The 17,543-nt window shown below is 39.6% G+C and overlaps 1 protein-coding gene across 1 annotated transcript in view; it reads right to left on the bottom strand.

Moving 5' to 3' along the window:
- SH3D19 (SH3 domain containing 19) overlaps window positions 1-17,543 on the bottom strand; it is a 198,419-nt gene that overhangs the window by 95,604 nt on the left and 85,272 nt on the right. The window contains exon 2 of the mRNA XM_036241679.1: window positions 167-206. Within this exon, the coding sequence (XP_036097572.1) occupies window positions 167-206 (40 nt within the window). The remainder of the gene's footprint in view (window positions 1-166; window positions 207-17,543) is intronic.

The following is a 17,543-nucleotide window of genomic DNA, read 5'->3' as shown; positions in this document are numbered from 1 at the left end:
AAAATAAAATGCCTTCTAAGTAGTCAATAATTTTATAAAAAATTTTTGTTCAGAGAATGAACAATATTTCCCTGTAAAGCTTCTCTGAATGTCATACAAGATTCAAATATAGTATTTTTCAAATGAGAACCTTTATGCAGAATTATTAAACATTACAAGTTCATACCTTGAAGAACGATGCTCTGGTTTATTTCGTTCGTTGCGATCTGTAAAGAAAGAAGACAGTTAGTTACATGTCAGAATGCTCTTTAGAAGCCCTGCAAAGTTCTTAAACAGCTTCCATACCATTATATTTCACAAGAACTACTCCAAGGTTTCTGTGTCTTCTCTATAAGGCTCTTCTTCAGAGTTGAGAGGGTTTGTCTGACAGAGGAGGTAGACAGGACACAGAGAAAGACAGGCATATACAATTTTCATAGTTGGTTAAAATCATCTACTTGGAAAATATATCATTACATGTATTATTTCATTTCAAAGATCTTTGCTGTTTTAAACACTTTGCTAAAACCAAAACAAATTTAACTAAGGAAAGAAAGTAAGGAAATTGAAAAGCCACAAATTACTCAGCTCCAAAAAATCATTCCATGAATCATGGTTGGCAAAATCTTCTAACAGGATGGGGGCGGGGGGAAAATGAGCAGTCAGCCACAGCAACATCTGCAAATACACTAAGACCAGGACAATCTCATCCTTAACTCTCTATCACCCAGAACACAGAAGTTGGATTTCAATGTTTCAAGATAATTAGGTCTAATGTACTATAGGGCAGTAGTTTTCAACCAGTGGCGCTTTCACAATCCCTCCCTCACAGAACATTTGGCAATGCCTGGAGACATTTTTTATTGCCACAGCTAGGGAGGAAGGAGCTACTGGCATCTGGTGGGTACAGACCAAGGATGCTGCTAAACATGGTACAATGCACCCTACAACAAAGAATCATCTTGCCAAAATGTCAACTGTGCTGAGGTTGAGAAACCCTGCTAGAGTTCACTGCTTGAAGTTTTCAAAATGTGCTTCTTTGGAATGCTGTAAGATGCTATCAACCAAAACCCATAGGTTGTCTTTTTTGACTCTGAATAACATTTTTTTCCCAGTACATGCTTAAAAAATAAGATGAAGTAAGAAGGTCTCAGCATTATGGAAAAACTAACAACAGAAAGCAATGTGTAAGCCACAATAAAATCCTATACAGTGACTTTTAAAAAACAACCTATGCAATGTTGTAAAAATATAGTTTTCTAAAGTATCTTCTGAATTATTACTAACATAATAAAATTAAATCCCAAAACAAAGATCAGAAAGATTCTTTTGTTCCCCTTAATTTTATTGCTGGTAGAGCAGCATAAAGATGATGAAAATGTATGCTAAAACTTCTGGAGAGAATTATGGAAGAAAAGGAATCAGGTTTACATAGTTAAATATATGTATCAATTCTTTCTGAATGGTTTCATAATAATAAAGAAACGTTTTTTAAACCAAAGAGTTAGTACACAGGAAGACACTGCTGTCTGGAAGACTAACAAGGAGGAAGATTCTCAATAAAACATGTTTGTTTAGATATAATGCTTTCCCAAATGCACACTGTTAATATGCTTTTTGTTCCAATTTCTCTACACAGTGACTTAGTGTTACTGCCGCTTTAAAAATTTTTGTTTTAATTTAACTCGGTTTTACCCTGCTCATAAATAAAAATGTTTTTTCACTTGTTGAGTACTAAAAATTTAGTCATTACAATACAGTGCACATTTTAACCATCTTTTCAATAGTTCCTTTTCAGCTTTTAGCCTGATAGTTTTGCTAACAAAGGTAAAGTATAATGTCTCAAAGTAAAGCTAGTAACTAGGTGCAGATCAGCTATCCTCAGATAACAAAGCAACAAGTCTTACCTGTGGCTAAAGATGAGCTCAAAGCTTGCTCATAATACCATTTGTTGTGGCTGTGATGCTAGATTCGTAAAGTTTATTCAGGCATGCAATCCCAAACTCCCCCACAGATCTTCCTGGTGGTACAGCACACAGGAGGAGGGGAGAAACAGAGTCACAATGCTTGTAAACAAGACTCAGCATCTGAGGGCTTCCCTCCAGGGCCTGTTCCAATTGGCAGATGTGCTATGACCAGTCTGCACAGCTGGAATGCGGCCATTCAGGAAGTGAATGGCTCATAGCTCTCCTCCATTCTTGGTTAAAATGGGAAAATTTACAGTCCTTTTTATACTTTCTGTTCTAAGAAAATAAGTTGATAATCTGTTGAAGGACATTTTGAACATTTCCTCTCAAATTCACTTAGTGTTACATGCATTACATTTCTATGTAACTATACATATACAGTGTTTGTAATATAGTACTCCTAAATCCCATATATTTGATAATTTGAAGGTATGAGTAAATTATTCATTACTCACAATATTCCCTACCTCCCACCTCTTGACAATAGAAAACAAATTAAAATACAAGTTTTTGGTGTGATCTTTTTATCTAAAAGTATACAAATAACTGGACTTGAAATTTTGCTATAAGCAATCTTTTTAGCTTGAATACATATAAATATGTATGTCGTGTATATGTGTCTACACATATTTTTATATACTAATTTTTAGCAGAGTAATTTTCATGACAGCCAAGAACATTGTGCAATTGTCAAGAAATATATTAGTGGTAATGCTGTATTTCTGGCAAAATAATATGTGGTTATTATTTTGGTCCAAAAGCCAAGACTGAACAAAACAAAGCACTGAGGGCCGAATGGAGATCTGGATCTTGCCAACGGTAATAAAACATTTGGATAAAATCCCCTTAAGAAAAATGAGTACTGATCTCTAGCAAGCATGGAGAGTTTATCTTGCTATATACAGTGCTGTAAGCATATGGATTTTATTTATTTCAAATCAAATACTTTTTGGCACATCCCTCCAATTTCTTTTCAGAGTTTATAATTTTTAAATAATTAGAAGAGAATAAACTTGCAAAGGCTTTCTGAACTTTTACATATTTAGAAATCATATAAATAACTGACTAGCCCAAAGTCTCAACATTTCTACACAAAGAAAGTGGTTTTTTTTTTTGTTCAGGTAGAGTGGGAGGGAGGGAGGGAGAGAGAGAGAGAGAGAGAAACAGAGAGAGAGAAACATCAACGTGAAAGGGACACATCGAGTGGCCGCCACTCGCACGACCAACCAGGGCCGGAAACAAACTGCAACCGAGGTATGCGTCCTTAGCGGGAACCAAACCCAGGTGCCTCTGGACCACAGGCCAACGCTCTAACTGCTGAGCCAAACTGGCCAGGGCAGTTGTTTTTTTGTTGTTGTTGTTTTGTTTTGTTTTAAATAAGAATGCTCTAATTCTAAAATTCAGTTGCCAAATGCTGCACATTTACTGTGGACAATGCACTAGCTCCAGGGGCCACCAAGCTGAGCTTAACGATTCAGGTCAAAGATCAGCAGTACACTCCCAATGCGAAGGTCAGCATGGCTGGAGGGCTATGTAAAAGTATGTTGGTTTTGCAGCTATAGGTTATAGAAACACACACACACAGAGCATGACAGTACTTGCATTCCCTGTCTCTACTCATCCATGTCTCCTGGTTAATAAAGCTAATTGAGGAAATGGAAGAATACCCTGCAAGCAGAACAAAGGCAGAAAATAAGGCAGAACAGGTACAAAGGGTGTTGTTGATGGCTGTCTGTGTGTAAATGTCGTGGGGAGAGGTAAAGGAGGCAATAGGGGAACCCACAGTACATCAAGGGGACTGAGAATCAGGAGAGTCTACTATAGAAGCCACACTGAGTCAGTGATTCTGCGAGAACTCCAGATTACCCAAGTTTTCCTGCCATGATGACTTCTGGTTCTAATTAATCTGGATATACATGATTCTAATATTTATGTATTTAGGTGGTATACCACTTAATATAGAAATGGGCCCCTGTTCTGGCATGGATAGCTTTTTGGGAATGGCTAGATAGATTCTACTGATGTATTACCATTCAAGATGACTCTGAACCTAATAATATAACAAACACTTGGAAATGAAGATGACAAAAATGCAAATGTCATCTTTTACTTTGATTAAAACTAAGAAGAATGGTCAACTCAGAACTTCTAAGACTCTATTGTAAGACATGCTGGCTTTAAGGATTTGGCTTGATCACTTAACTGAAGAGAAAAATCAAATTCCATTGGGTAGGAACTTACATTGCTAATCCAAGTCAAAAGTAAAAGGTCCTAAATCATTCTTTGAAATTCATGGGAAGACTCAGTCTACATGAATGAATCCACCCAGGCACACTTGCAACAGAATACGAAGTGGTAAAGGAATCTGTCTTGTACATACTGAAGTATTAAAATCTCCTGTATGGCCACTGTTGCTCAGTGGTTGAGCATCAACCCATGTACCAAGAGTTTGCCAGTTCGATTCCAGGTCATGACACATGCCCAGGTTGTGGGCCCAAATCCCCAGTGGGGGGCATGCAGGAGGCGGTCAATCGAAGTTTCTATCTCTCTCTCTCCCTCTCACTTCATCTCTCTTTAAAATCAATAAATGAAAAATAGAAAAAGAAAAAGAAAACAACTCCTTAGAGTGAGTATTATCTATAAAGGGATTCTGTACTCAAGCATTACTGTCATATTCTAGCCTGGGTGTAAATATAGTATATTATTTTTTTAAAAAAAGGATCAATCCTACATAAATGTTTTATACCATTCAGTATTTTTGTTTAATTCCTCACCCAAGGGTATTTTTCTACTTATTATCATATAGAGTGGGAGGGAGGGAGGGAGAGAGAGAGAGACAGAGAGAAACACTGATGTGATAGAGCCACATCAACTGTTTGCCTCCTGTATGATCTGACCAAGGCCGGGGACAAACCACAACCAAGGTACGTGCCCTTGACTGGAATCGAACCTGAGACTCATTGGTCCGTGGGCTGACACTCTAACCACTGACCTAAACCGGCCAGGGCTACACCATTCAGTATTAACTAGAGGCTCCACACATTTTGAAAAATGATTCTATGTAGCAACAATATAATGGCCTATTTACTTATGATAAGCAGAATAAGTAAAACAATGAATCTATCCATTAGAAGACAAAAGATATTCAGGGTTCATGAATCTTACTTTGATGACTCTTTAAAAGATAACAAAACTGGTTCTACTCAAATAGAATGTGGATGGAATTTTAAATATCTGAGACCAGAGTTTCAGAGGCTTTTCTAAAATCTTTAAATGGTTCTTATATTTAGGCAGAGAAAACTGCAAATCCACATTTACTTTGAAAAGAAGCCAGTGTTTGCCTGACCCATGCGGCTCAGTAGACTGAGAGGTCCCCATTCGACTCTGGGTCAGGGCACATGCCCAGATTGTGGGCTCGAACCCCATTAGGGGGCATGCAGGAGTCAACCAATCAATGTTCTCTCGTTGGTATTTCTATCTCTCTCCATCTCCCTTCCTCTCTTTTTAATACCAATAAAGAAAAATAAATAAATAAAATACCAAGAAATTAAAGACAATTCCTGCGAGTTACCATCGCAGCACAGAAATGAGGCATATTATAGAGTTCACATGACCTCTGCCCACACTTCCGTAAGTGGAAACGTTTGGTCTTCAGCACTGTCAATACTGACACCTTTCATTAATTCTAATTATAAAGTTTCTAAACTCATTAAAATGCAGCACCCTAATCACACAGGGAGGAGATACTAGAGATGGCAGCAAAACTTTTTCAATATAAGAGTTATGTTTCAACAAAGAAGCAGATTGTCTGTGGAACCCATTTTCCCCTTCCCATGTCCACTGTCTTTACCAGCATTTTAGGTTCTGATCAGCACTTGTCTAGACTTTTGTCTTGACTGGATTTTCTGGTTCCAGTCCCTTTCCCTCCAATTCAACCAGATAAACCCATGCCTCAGAAACATTACAAACCACTGCATGCCAGAGATCCCGAGAGGATTACATGAGATGACGAGAGTGATTCCTGTGCACCTTGCCTGTGCCCAGTAAGCACTCAAGAAACGTCAGCTTCCTTTATGTCATTCAAAGGCCAGCTATTAACTAGCCGTTGTGACTAGCACTGCACGACAGTGATTGTACAATTTACTTAACCTCTTTAAAACTCAGTTTTCTCATCTACAAAATGGGGAAGAATATTACTTTTATGGAGTTTTTGTGAGGATAAATAAATTAAAGGGTATAAAGAGGTTAGCCTAGTACCTGGACACAAATTCTTGACTTTAATTCTGTTACTATTACTCTTTATTTATTTATTTAAATCCTCACCTGAGGATATTTTTCCATTTATCTTCAGATAGAGTGGGAGGGAGGGGGAAGAGTGAGAGAAAAACATCGATGTGAGAGACACATCGACTGGTTGCCTCCCGCACAACCCTGACCAGGGCCGGGGACCAAACCACAACTGTGGCACGTGCCCTTGACCAGAATGGAACCTGCAACTCTGTGGTCCTCAGGCCAATGCTCTAACTGCAGAGCAAAACCCGCAAGGGCTGTTACTATTACTCTTATTATCATTAATGTCTGGCTCAAGAACTACCTTCTCCGTGAAACGGTCCCTGACTCTTCTTTCTCTTCATCATCCTTGTATTAATTTCCTATTGCTACTGTAACAAATAACCAACAAAATTAAAACAACAAACACTTATTATCTTACAGTTCTAGAGTCCAAAGTCAAAATAGGTCTCACTGGGCTAAAATCAAGGTTTTATAGGGCAACATTCCTTCCTGAGGCTCTAGGACAGAATCTGCTTCCTGCCTTTTCCAGCTTCTCAAGGTCATCTACATATCTTGCCTGCATCTCCTTCTCCAACAATGGAACATCTTTAAATCTGACTCTGATCTCCTCTTTTATTTTAAAGGACACTTATAAGTACATTGGGTCCCCAGGAAAATACAAAATAATCTTTTCACATCAAGGTCAGTTGGTTAGAAACTGTAAATCCCCCTCACCATGCAATATAACACAGTCACATGTTCTAGGAATCAGGACTCGGCACCTTTGAGGGGGGAGCTTTATTCTGCCTACCACATCCTATCTGAACACCATTCACTTAACACTTAGCACACAATACTGTGTATTTTTATTTAAGGTTTCAGGCATGTGTCTGTCCTCTTAAGTAATCAGTGTGTCTGATGAAGGCAGAACTCTATCTTAGACTCTGCTCACAGTCAGCCCTCTGTAGATATTTATTGATAATGGTAATTCCAATGTCCCCCATTCCCTTTTCTGCCCTCATCCTTTAGGTTGTAGTTGGGTCATTGATACATCTGATATTGCTGAAAAAAAATGTCTTCCTAGGAATTCCCATACCTAATTAACTTTTTATAAACATGGTAGAAATTTAAGAGTCACCTTTGCGCTAAAATGATCCTCATTTAGTCTATTATTTCGTCTTAAAGTAGCTCTCCAAATCAAACAACACTTAGGAGAAAAAAACAGCACACTGAACTGGAAGAAGAATAAGCTATTTAATGATGGGCTGCTAGTTCTTTTTACTAATTCTTCTTTAAAATGGTTCAAATGAGAGACTTCTGGTCAAGATGGCAGTGCAGGTAAATGTAGTATTGCCTCTTCCCACAACCACATCAAAATTACAACTAAACTACAGAACAACCACCATTCAGAACCGCATGAAATCAAGCTGAATGGAAGTCCTACAACTGCAAAATTAAGAAGCAGCCACATCAAAACTGGTAGGGGGGCGTGCAGGGGTGGACTGGCTAGTCCCACACCCACATGTGGTGGATAAAAATCAGGAAAATACCATAGTGGGGAAGATCCTCCCTGAGGAGTGAGGGGTCCCCGTCCACACCAGGTGCCCAGCTCAGGGTTCCAAGTCCAGGAAGGGAAGTCCCCATAACTTCTGGCTGGAAAACCAGTGGGAACTGAGGCTGAGGGAGGCTGAGGCTGCTAGAGCCCAGGTCATCTCTTCTTAATGTGCCCACGCACAGACTTACTTGGACCCACTCCCTCTAAGCTCCAGCACGGAGCGGAGGCAGCTTGAAAGGCACAACCATGCCAGGAAGAACTGAGTTGTTTGGCATCAGGGTGGGGACTGGAGAGGCAGCTTTGTCTTGGATAGAAGTGCTGGTGGAGGCCATTGTTCCTTTGGTGTCCCCTTCCCCCACAGAGCTGGCAGATGGGTGCCATATGTGGGACTCCAGCAAGCTGGCTCACACTGCTTGCCCTGCCCTGGTGATTCTCTGAGGCCCCGTCCCACCTAACTTTCAGGCCCACCCAAGCTGTTTCCCATTGCTTTACCATAGGATTGGCCTGTTTTGGCTCCCGCTTCAGATTTTCCTAAATTCTCTCAAATAAGCAGAATCTGGCCACAGCGAGCCCCATACCTCTTGCTAAGTGGCCCCAGGCCCGGCACTAGAAGCAGCCAGCCTTGGCTGACAGCTTGGCTTCGTCTGGGCACCTTCAGGTCCAGCACAAGAAGCAGCCATCAGCAGACTGCTTTGTACCTTATGCCTGGTGGCCCTGGGTAGACTACAGGCAGTGGTTGACCTTGCCCCAGAGCCAGCACACCTAGTGGACAGCTTCAGACCACATCAAAGCACCACCACCCAAACACCTCCACAAGTGACACACTCAATGAGTGGACTCAGTGGGTACCAGAGCCCTGCTGAAGTAAGTCTTGCTCTGTGTATTGGACCCCTACACCACTGATTCTCCAAGGGAGACAGAGGCCAGTGGTCAGTGGGCATAGCCAGTTCTTGCATCTGATCAGCCTAAGTATATCCCTCCCATTGACATCCCAGCAGCAATCAAGACTCAATGACACCCTAGCTGGTTTGGCTCAGAAGTTAGAGCATCGGCCCGCAGGGTCACAAGTTCGATTCCAGTCAAGGGCACGTACCTCGGTTGTGGTTGTCCCAGGCCTTGGTCGGGTCGTGTGAGAGGTAATCAGTCGATGTTGCTCTATCACATCAATGTTTCTCTCTGTCTCTCTCTCCCTCCCTCCCTCCCACTCTATTTGATGATAAATAGAAAAATATCCTCAGGTGAAGAATGAAAAAAAAAAAGACTCAATAACAATAGAAGGGTGTACAGTCCACACTAGGGGTGCAACTCAAGGGCCAAGCTGGCGTGATCAGGAGGCTGTGCCACTGGATTCTACAGGACACCTACAACAAAAGGCCAACCTAGGAAGCCTAGGAGACATAGTAACTCTACCTAATACATAGAAACAAACAAAGGAAAGCAGCCAAAATGAGGAGACAAAGAAATATGTCCCAAATGAAAGAATAGAACAAACTCCAGGAAAAGAACTAAATGAAATGGAGATAAGCAGTCTAACATATGCAGAGTTCAAAACACTGATTATAAGGATGCTCAATAAACTTAGTGACGACCTCAAGAGCACAGAAAAGGACCAGTCAGACATGAAGGATGCACTAACTGAAATAAAGAATAATTTACAGGGAATCCATAGTAGAGTAAGTGAAGCCAAAAAGCAAACCATCGATTTGGAATATAAGGACGCAAAAAACAACCAATCAGAACAGAAAAAAGAATTGAAAAAATGAGGATAGTATAAGGAGCCTATGGGACAACCTCAAGCGTGCCAACATTCACATCATGGGTGTGCTGGAAGGAGAAGAGAGAGGGCAAGAACTTGAAAAAATAATGACAGAAAACTTCCCTAACTTGGTGAAAGAAACAAACATACAAGTCCAAGAAGAACAGAGAGTCCCAAACAAGATGAACCCAAAGAGGTCCACACCAAGACACATCATCATCAAAATGCAAAAGGTTAAAGGCAGAGAGAATCTTAAAAGTAGCAAGAGAAAAGCAGTTAATTACCTACAACGAGCTCCCATAAGGCTGTCAGTCGATTTCTCAAAAGAAACTTTGCAGGCCAGGAGAAAGTGGCAAGAAATATTTAAAGTGATGAAAAGCAAAAACCTACAACCAAGATTCAAGATTATTCTGTCCTGCAAAGCTATCATTTAGAATCGATGACCATATAGTTTCTCAGACAAGAAAAAGCTAAAGGAGTTCATTCATCACCACCAAACCAGTATTATATGAAATGTTGACGGGTCCTCTTGAAGAAGATAAAAAAATATGAACAATAAAATGGCAATAAATACATATCTATCAACAATTGAATCTACAAACAAAATGAGCAAGCAGAACAGAAACAGACTCATAGGTACAGAGAACTTGTTGGTTGCCAGATGGGAGGGGAGTTGGGTGAAAAAGATAAAGGGATTAGGAAGTACAGATTGGTTGTTAGACTGATGAACCTCAAAGGAAAGTGGGGAGGTGGGGCATGAAGAGAGAAACCAAAGAACTTAAATCCATATATACATAATCAACAGACACAGACAACAGTGTGGAGAAAGCAGTAGGGGGGGCAGGTATGGGGAGGAGAGGGTCAAGGGGGGAAAAAAGAGAGACATCTGTAATACATTCAACAATAAAGATAAGTTTTAAAAATATATATATCCTCAGGTGAGGATTTAAAAAAAAAAAAAGAGTAATTATTTGAAAGTCCATATTTGATTTTTAAAAATACACTTATGTTTGGGGGGGGGAAAAGGTTCAACTGAATCGTTTTGATTGTTGAGTTCAACTAACTATTGAATCAGGCTTTTTATGACTTGGGTTTTTTGTTAATAATTTCAGAGATGAAAAATCAGAGCCACATCAGTACTGTCCCTTTTCACCCCAAGGTGAATTTGGTAGTGGCTTAGGAAGATGGACATTTCATCAGAGCCACTCAAGTCGTGGAAAGCAAGGTGGTGAGGAGAGCAGAAGCAGAATTAGGAATGGGGTGCCATCAACCCTCCTTCCCTCAAGCTCCCTAATGATTCTCTTAATAATTACTTTCATACCTTTTTTTGTTACAAAATCTCACTTTTTTTCAGCACATGAAACTTATGATTTAAAGAAGGATAAAAATAACTTTTGGTCAAATATAAATCTTATTCTTGCCAAATTAAAAATATTTGGCCCATATTCAAAATATTAGGTCATTCCTACAGCTTTGAGGCATAAATTTTACCTGGAATAAGATATGCTACAAGAAAGGTAACCTGGGGAAGTGTGGACGAAATAGGGGTCAAATAATAAACCTGACGATCTCAGAGAGGCCTGCATGGCAGCCTTACAAACTTAGATACTGAAAGTGATCATGTAGGATGGTCTGAAAACAAAACTTAACTAAAAGCGAGTCATGGTAGGTAGTCATGTCAATCTTCACCTTACCTGAGAGCCTATTGTCTTTCTGCATCTAAAATAACATACCTTTGGAATATTTGCATAGTCCCTTTTCCCAGACCCCTCAGGGCACAGTCCCCCACCAGAGCACAAGATCACATAGACCCCTCATTGTTATCTTGTTCCAGACATACCATCTCTATGTGCTACAAAAGTTCATGTTAACTGTCCTGTACCCACCAATGTAAAACGTATTTGTCTCTTCCTTTTACTCTATCCAGTCCCAAGATTTCCCTGCTTTGCTTTCTCCTGCTTGCCTAATGTATCACCAATGAATTTCATTTTACCCTCTTTATGCCTACTCCTTTTATTCTAAGGTATAAAATAAGGTGCAAAACTGTCCTTCTCTGGAGCATTTTCTCAATTCTTTGAGAATCTGCTTCCCGGAAATTGTCATCAGTTTGACTCAAATAAACTCATAAAAATTCTTACAGGTTTGGATGTTTCTTAAATAGGCAAAAGTGATCCAATAACAGGGATTGCTTTCAGTGTTTCCCAAATTATAACAACCTCTTGGATAGTCACAAAGCACATTAGTATCTTAAAGGCTCAGAGAAATTTTATAATTAACAAAATTTAGCTTTATTTAATATAGCATTTCCCAAACTAATCTGAAGATTAAACATGTTTTACAAAATCAGACTTGATATCTGGTATCTCAGCATGAACAATGTTATATCACATTATCACCATCCATTCCCTGGGAGACCAAGCTCCCTTATACAGAGTTTGGTGTTTGTCACCTCCATGTCCAGCACCCTGCCTGACAGGTAGGTGGCACTTCTCTAATGAACTGAAGTGCTACTGGTGATGGGCCAGGCACAGGATCCAAACACAAAAGGGAGTGGGAGGTAATGACAAATGAATCTCCTTTCCAATCCAATCAGGTCAAATTCTGATCTTTTAAGATTATAGTAAATGTGTCCTCTCTTTAATCCTATCACTTATCTTTGATTTTTGCATTGTTTAGGTTAAGTTGTGCATTTCAGAATTACAAGGTTCCACAAAGAAGGTAAACACTTAGTGTCTCCATGTATCTACTACTGGGTCATACCCATAATGAGAAATCCATAAATATTTCAGTATGACAACCTAGGTAAAGGTTAAGAGCAAGAACTCTAAGTCAGACAGGCCTTCCTTTGAGTTCTTGCTTCACTATTTATTACATGGATAACCTTAGGAAGACATTTAACCTCTGTAAGCCTCAGTATCCATATCTGTAAAAGGGGATAACAGTAGTACCCATCTCATCAAATTGAATGAGGATTAAGTGAAGAAATGCATATTTCTTATATGAGTTCATAATACTGAGTAGAATTATCTTAAAGATTAACTGTCCTTTGTCCAATATGGAGTTTTTAATTCTGTAAGATTTTTATTCTTGAAGATAGGAATGTACTCATAAATAACTTCCAAAACTTCCCTTATCCAGTGACTCCAGTCTCTTTACCTTTCCAGCCCTTTTGTACCAAAGGTTACTATGAAAACCTTTCCAATGCAGCTACTGACAGAAGTGATAAAAAAAAAAAAAAAAAAGCCCTAAAAGCAAGCAGCAGATGGGAGAAAGAGAACTAAAAGGCAGACAGGCATTTCTGTGCCAAACAAGTCTGCCACCCTCCCACTGCTTGAAGCCCATTCCTGGAAGTCTTTCCACATCCCTATTCACCCTGTGCATATTAAGTCCTCACAGTCATTTTTTGAGACTCAAAAAGTCTAAATAAAATGAATTTCCTGAGTAGGATGAATGAGTGAAAATATTGAAATCTGCCTCCACACTTTAGGATGGTATGGATTTCTTTCATAAGAATCAAGGAAACAAAGATTTAAATAGTTATTTCCTGTACCAAAGGATAGATAACATTTAATCACAGGTTGCCTTTTCAGCTATTAGGGTAAAAGTATTTTTTCCCTTAATGAGCAAAATGCCCACTGTTATTGTTTTCTCTTCCTTTATTTCTGATGAATTCACAGATCTCATAACAAAGTTTTACCTTGTATAGCTCACTCTGCAAAATGAGCAAATATCAAAAGATACTGTAACAAGAGACTCTAGTCATCTTCGGAGAAGAAGGAAACAAGGGGAAATCACATTGTTCCAAACACCAGGCACCTCATTCTGATGTATAAAGTTCTGCAAACCTTTCCTACATGGATGAGGATTTTTCTCATCTAACTCTTCAAACTCAGATTTTTATCCACAGTGGGGCAGTCTTAGTCTCTAATCTAGACTGATAAAATTTTTTTCTTTTAATTAAGAAAAGGCAAAGCTACATTCAGCCCTTGCCATATCACCTGACCTAGGGATAGAGAATGTATTCTCTAGACAACACATTGCTTCTTGCAAATTCAAGCTCACCCATCTTCTTCCTCTCCACTTTATTAACAAACCTCCATCCACACAACCACCTTCAAAACACTACTGGCCCCAAACAAGGAAAATGCCGACTATCTCATTTTATTTTTCAACTGTGTAGAATGCCTCTAAAGTAAGTACTCTGTTCTGATTTTTCAGTTCTAAAGATACACAGGATCTCTGAGTGAGAGAAGACCTGAGAGACATGGCCATTTCTGCTTTGAAGCCTTATTTCTCACAGGAAGAAACAATGCTACACACACACACACACACACACACACACACACACATACACACACACACAGTGCCTAGCACCCATTGGCACTTATCACATTTTGCCTCATATTATAATTCTCTTTATCTATGTCTTATTGCTTCGACTATTATTAAATTCCTTTAAGACAGGGCTTTTATATATCTTGTAATACCTGGCAGAGTTCCTTACACATATAGGTACAAGATAAGTATCTATCATTGAATATACTGGTGTGGATCCTCTCCAACACTGCTGCAAATTGGAAATCAGCTGTGTTGTTTGTGTTTCTTTTGGGGGTGGTGGGTGGGGAGTGGTTATTATTAAATCATAGAGAAAGAGATTGGGCATTAACATGCAAGGCCTCAAATAATTTCAATTTGGAGTGAAAGCATTTTGAAGTGCTACTTCAGAGTTACAGAATAAATAAAAACATTATATTCATGTCATAAAAAATGCACTGTTTGGAGTGGGGGGCAGTTACCACAAAGAAGTAGAAGAAGCTACACAAGGGATTCACTTCTGTGGCTCATATGTAACAGAAAACAGCTGAGTTGAATTCAAGCCTTGGCTATGAGCATAACAACAACAACAACAACAATGACAGCTACTATTCAAGAGTGTTTACTAAGTTAGAGGCATTCTTAATATATTTCCATTTAATCATCACTGTAGTCCCACGATGCAGGTCTTTTCCATTTTATTGACATGAAAGCAAAGTCTCAGAGAAGCTAGTTAAATAAAAAGAGAGTATGAATTTTCAATCCTGGATGTGAAGAATCCCAAAGTCCCTGTTCTTTACACTACATCAGAAGGCTGGAGGTGTCACTTGCTTGATGAACTACAGGGTAAATGTATAGGAATTCTGTTCATCACAAGACATACTTATATTTCAGTATCAGACAGTGTGCTGTTTAGAGACTGAATCCAGGGCCTCACATTCTTTCCAAATGTCTCTGTGGTTTTCTTTAGCTCCGCAAAACATACAAACACCCTCTCATAAATTCCTAAGAATGCAGAAGATTTTGACTTGGGCATTTTATGACAAAATCGCTGAGCTAGGCGAATAGCTCCAATTCACTACCTAGTGCTATCAATAATCTCAGGGTACTAACATTAAATTTATAAGCTTGACAGAGTGTGGATATAGGTGCATGATGATAGGGCCAATTCATTATAAATCTAACAGATTGTGAGTCAAGTTTAAACTTTGTTGTGATATTGTTTGTTAATTCCTGTACCCTCAGAGTAAAAATTTTTTTTTTTATCCTTACCTGAGGACATTTTTCCATTTTTTGTTCAGGTAGAGTGGGAGGGAGAGAGAGGAAGAGAGAGAGAGAGAAACATCAATGTGAAAGGGACACATCGAGTGGCTGCCACCCGCACAACCAACCAGGGCCAGGGACAAACTGCAACTGAGGTACATGCCCTTAGCGGAAACCGAACCCGGGTCTCTCTGAACCGCAGGCCAATGCTCTAACCACTGAGCTAAACCGGCCAGGGCAGAGTAAAATTTTTAAAAATATTTTTTCAAGTGCACGGTATAGTGGTTAGACAATTATATAATTTATGAAGTGATCCTCCTGATACTTCACCTGGCACCATACATAGTTACTACAGTATTACTGACTATATTCCCTATGGTATCCTTTACATCCACGTGACTGTTTTATAACTCCTTACTTCCTTCACCCTTTTCACCAATCCTACCCCCAATCTGGCAACCCTCAATTTGCTCACTGTATCTATGAGTCTGTGTTTCTATTTTGCTTATTCATTTATTTTGTTCCTTAGATTCCACATATAAATGAAATCATATGGTATTTGTCTTTGTCTGACTTATCTCACTTAGCATCATACCCTCTAGGTCCATCCATGCTGTCTCAATGGTAAGATCTCATTCTTCTTTCTCTCTTTCTTTTCTTTTCTTTTCTTTTCTTTTCTTTTCTTTTCTTATTTTTTCTTTTCTTTTCCTCTCTCTCTCTCTCTCTCTCTCTCTCTCTCCCCTCATCCAAGGACATTTCTGCATTTATCTTCAGATAGAGCTGGAGGGAGAGGGGGTGGGAGAGAGAGAGAAAAATCGATGTGAGAGAGACACAAGGAGTGGTTGCCACCCACACAACTCAAATCGGGGCTGGGGACAAACTGTAACCGAGGTACGTGCCCTTAGTGGGAACCGACCCCGGGCCTCTCTGCTCCGCAGGCCGATGCTCTAACCTCTGAGCCAAACCGGCCAGGGCAGGTCTCATTCTTTTTAATAGCTGAGTAATACCCCGTTGTATATATGTATCACATTTTCTTTATCCAATCGTCTATTGATGGGCACTTAGGTTGCTTCCACAGCTTGGATATTGTGAATAATGCTGCAATGAACACAGGATGCATATATCTTTTCGAATTAGTGTTTCAGGTTTCTTCGGATATATTCCCAGAAGTGGGATTCACTAGGTCATAAAGCAGTTCCATTTTTAATTTTTTGAAGACCCTCCATACTGTTTTCCACAGGGGCTGCACCAATGTACCTTCCGACCAACAGTGCATGAGGGGTTCCCTTTTCCCCACATCCTTGATACTTGTTTATGATTTACTGATGATAGCCCTTCTGACAGGTGTGAGGTGATATCTCCTCATGGTTTTAATTTGCATTACTCTGATGACCAGTGATGCTGAGTATCTTTTTATTAATCCTCATCTAAGGATATTTTTCCATTGATTTTTAGATAGAATGAAACGGAGGGAGGGAAAGAGAGAAACATTGATGTGAGAAACACACATGGATTGGTTGCCTCTCCCATTGCACAAACCAGGGCCAGGGACTGCACCTGCAACCCAGGTATGCCCTTGATTGGCAATTGAACCCACAACCCTTTGGTCCATGAGCTGATGCTCTAACCATTGAGAAAACCAGCTAGGGCTTGAGCATCTTTTTATTTATTTATTTACTTATTTTTATTTATTTTTGTACGATCCCCATTTTTAATGATAAAGGTATTAGGCTTTTATTTTATTTTATTTTTTATTTTATTTTTGTTACAGATATTTCTTCCTTTTAACCCCATTGGCACCCTCTTCTCCATCCCCTCCGCCCTGTCCCAGGCTTTGTTGTCCATGTCCATTTGTTATGCATACATGCATATAAGTTCTGTGGTTTATCTCTTCCCCCAACCCTTTCTTCTGAAGGTTTCAGTCTGTACCCTACTTCCATGTTTCTGGGTCTACCCTATTCCTCAGACTGTTATGTTCATTATATTCCACAAATAAATGAGATCATGTGGTATTTGTCTTTTTCTGCTTGGCTTGTTTCGCTTAGGATAACACTTTCCAGGTCCCTCCATGTCTTCTCAAAGGATAAGAGATCTTTCTTTGTTACCGCTGCATAGTTCTCCATTGTGTATATGTACCACTGCTTTTTTATCCATTCGTCTACTGATGGACACTTGGGCTGTTTCCAGATCTTAGCAATTGTAAATAGCACTGCTATGAACATATATTCTTTCTGGTTGGTGTTTCAGACTTCTTAGGGTATATTCCTAGAAGTGGGATCACTGAGTCAAATGGAAGTTCAATTTTTAATGTTTTGAGGTAACACCATAGTGTTTTCCACAATGGCTGCACCAGTCTGCATTCCCACCAGCAGTGTACTAGAGTCCCCTTTTCTCCACACCCTCGCCAGCACTTGTTGTTTGATGATTTGTTGATGGC

Source organism: Molossus molossus, unplaced genomic scaffold (assembly GCF_014108415.1).
Source record: "Molossus molossus isolate mMolMol1 unplaced genomic scaffold, mMolMol1.p scaffold_m16_p_4, whole genome shotgun sequence".
NCBI lineage: Eukaryota > Metazoa > Chordata > Mammalia > Chiroptera > Molossidae > Molossus > Molossus molossus.
Note: the sequence above shows the minus strand (reverse complement) of the source record. Positions and strands in the feature narration are given on the sequence as shown.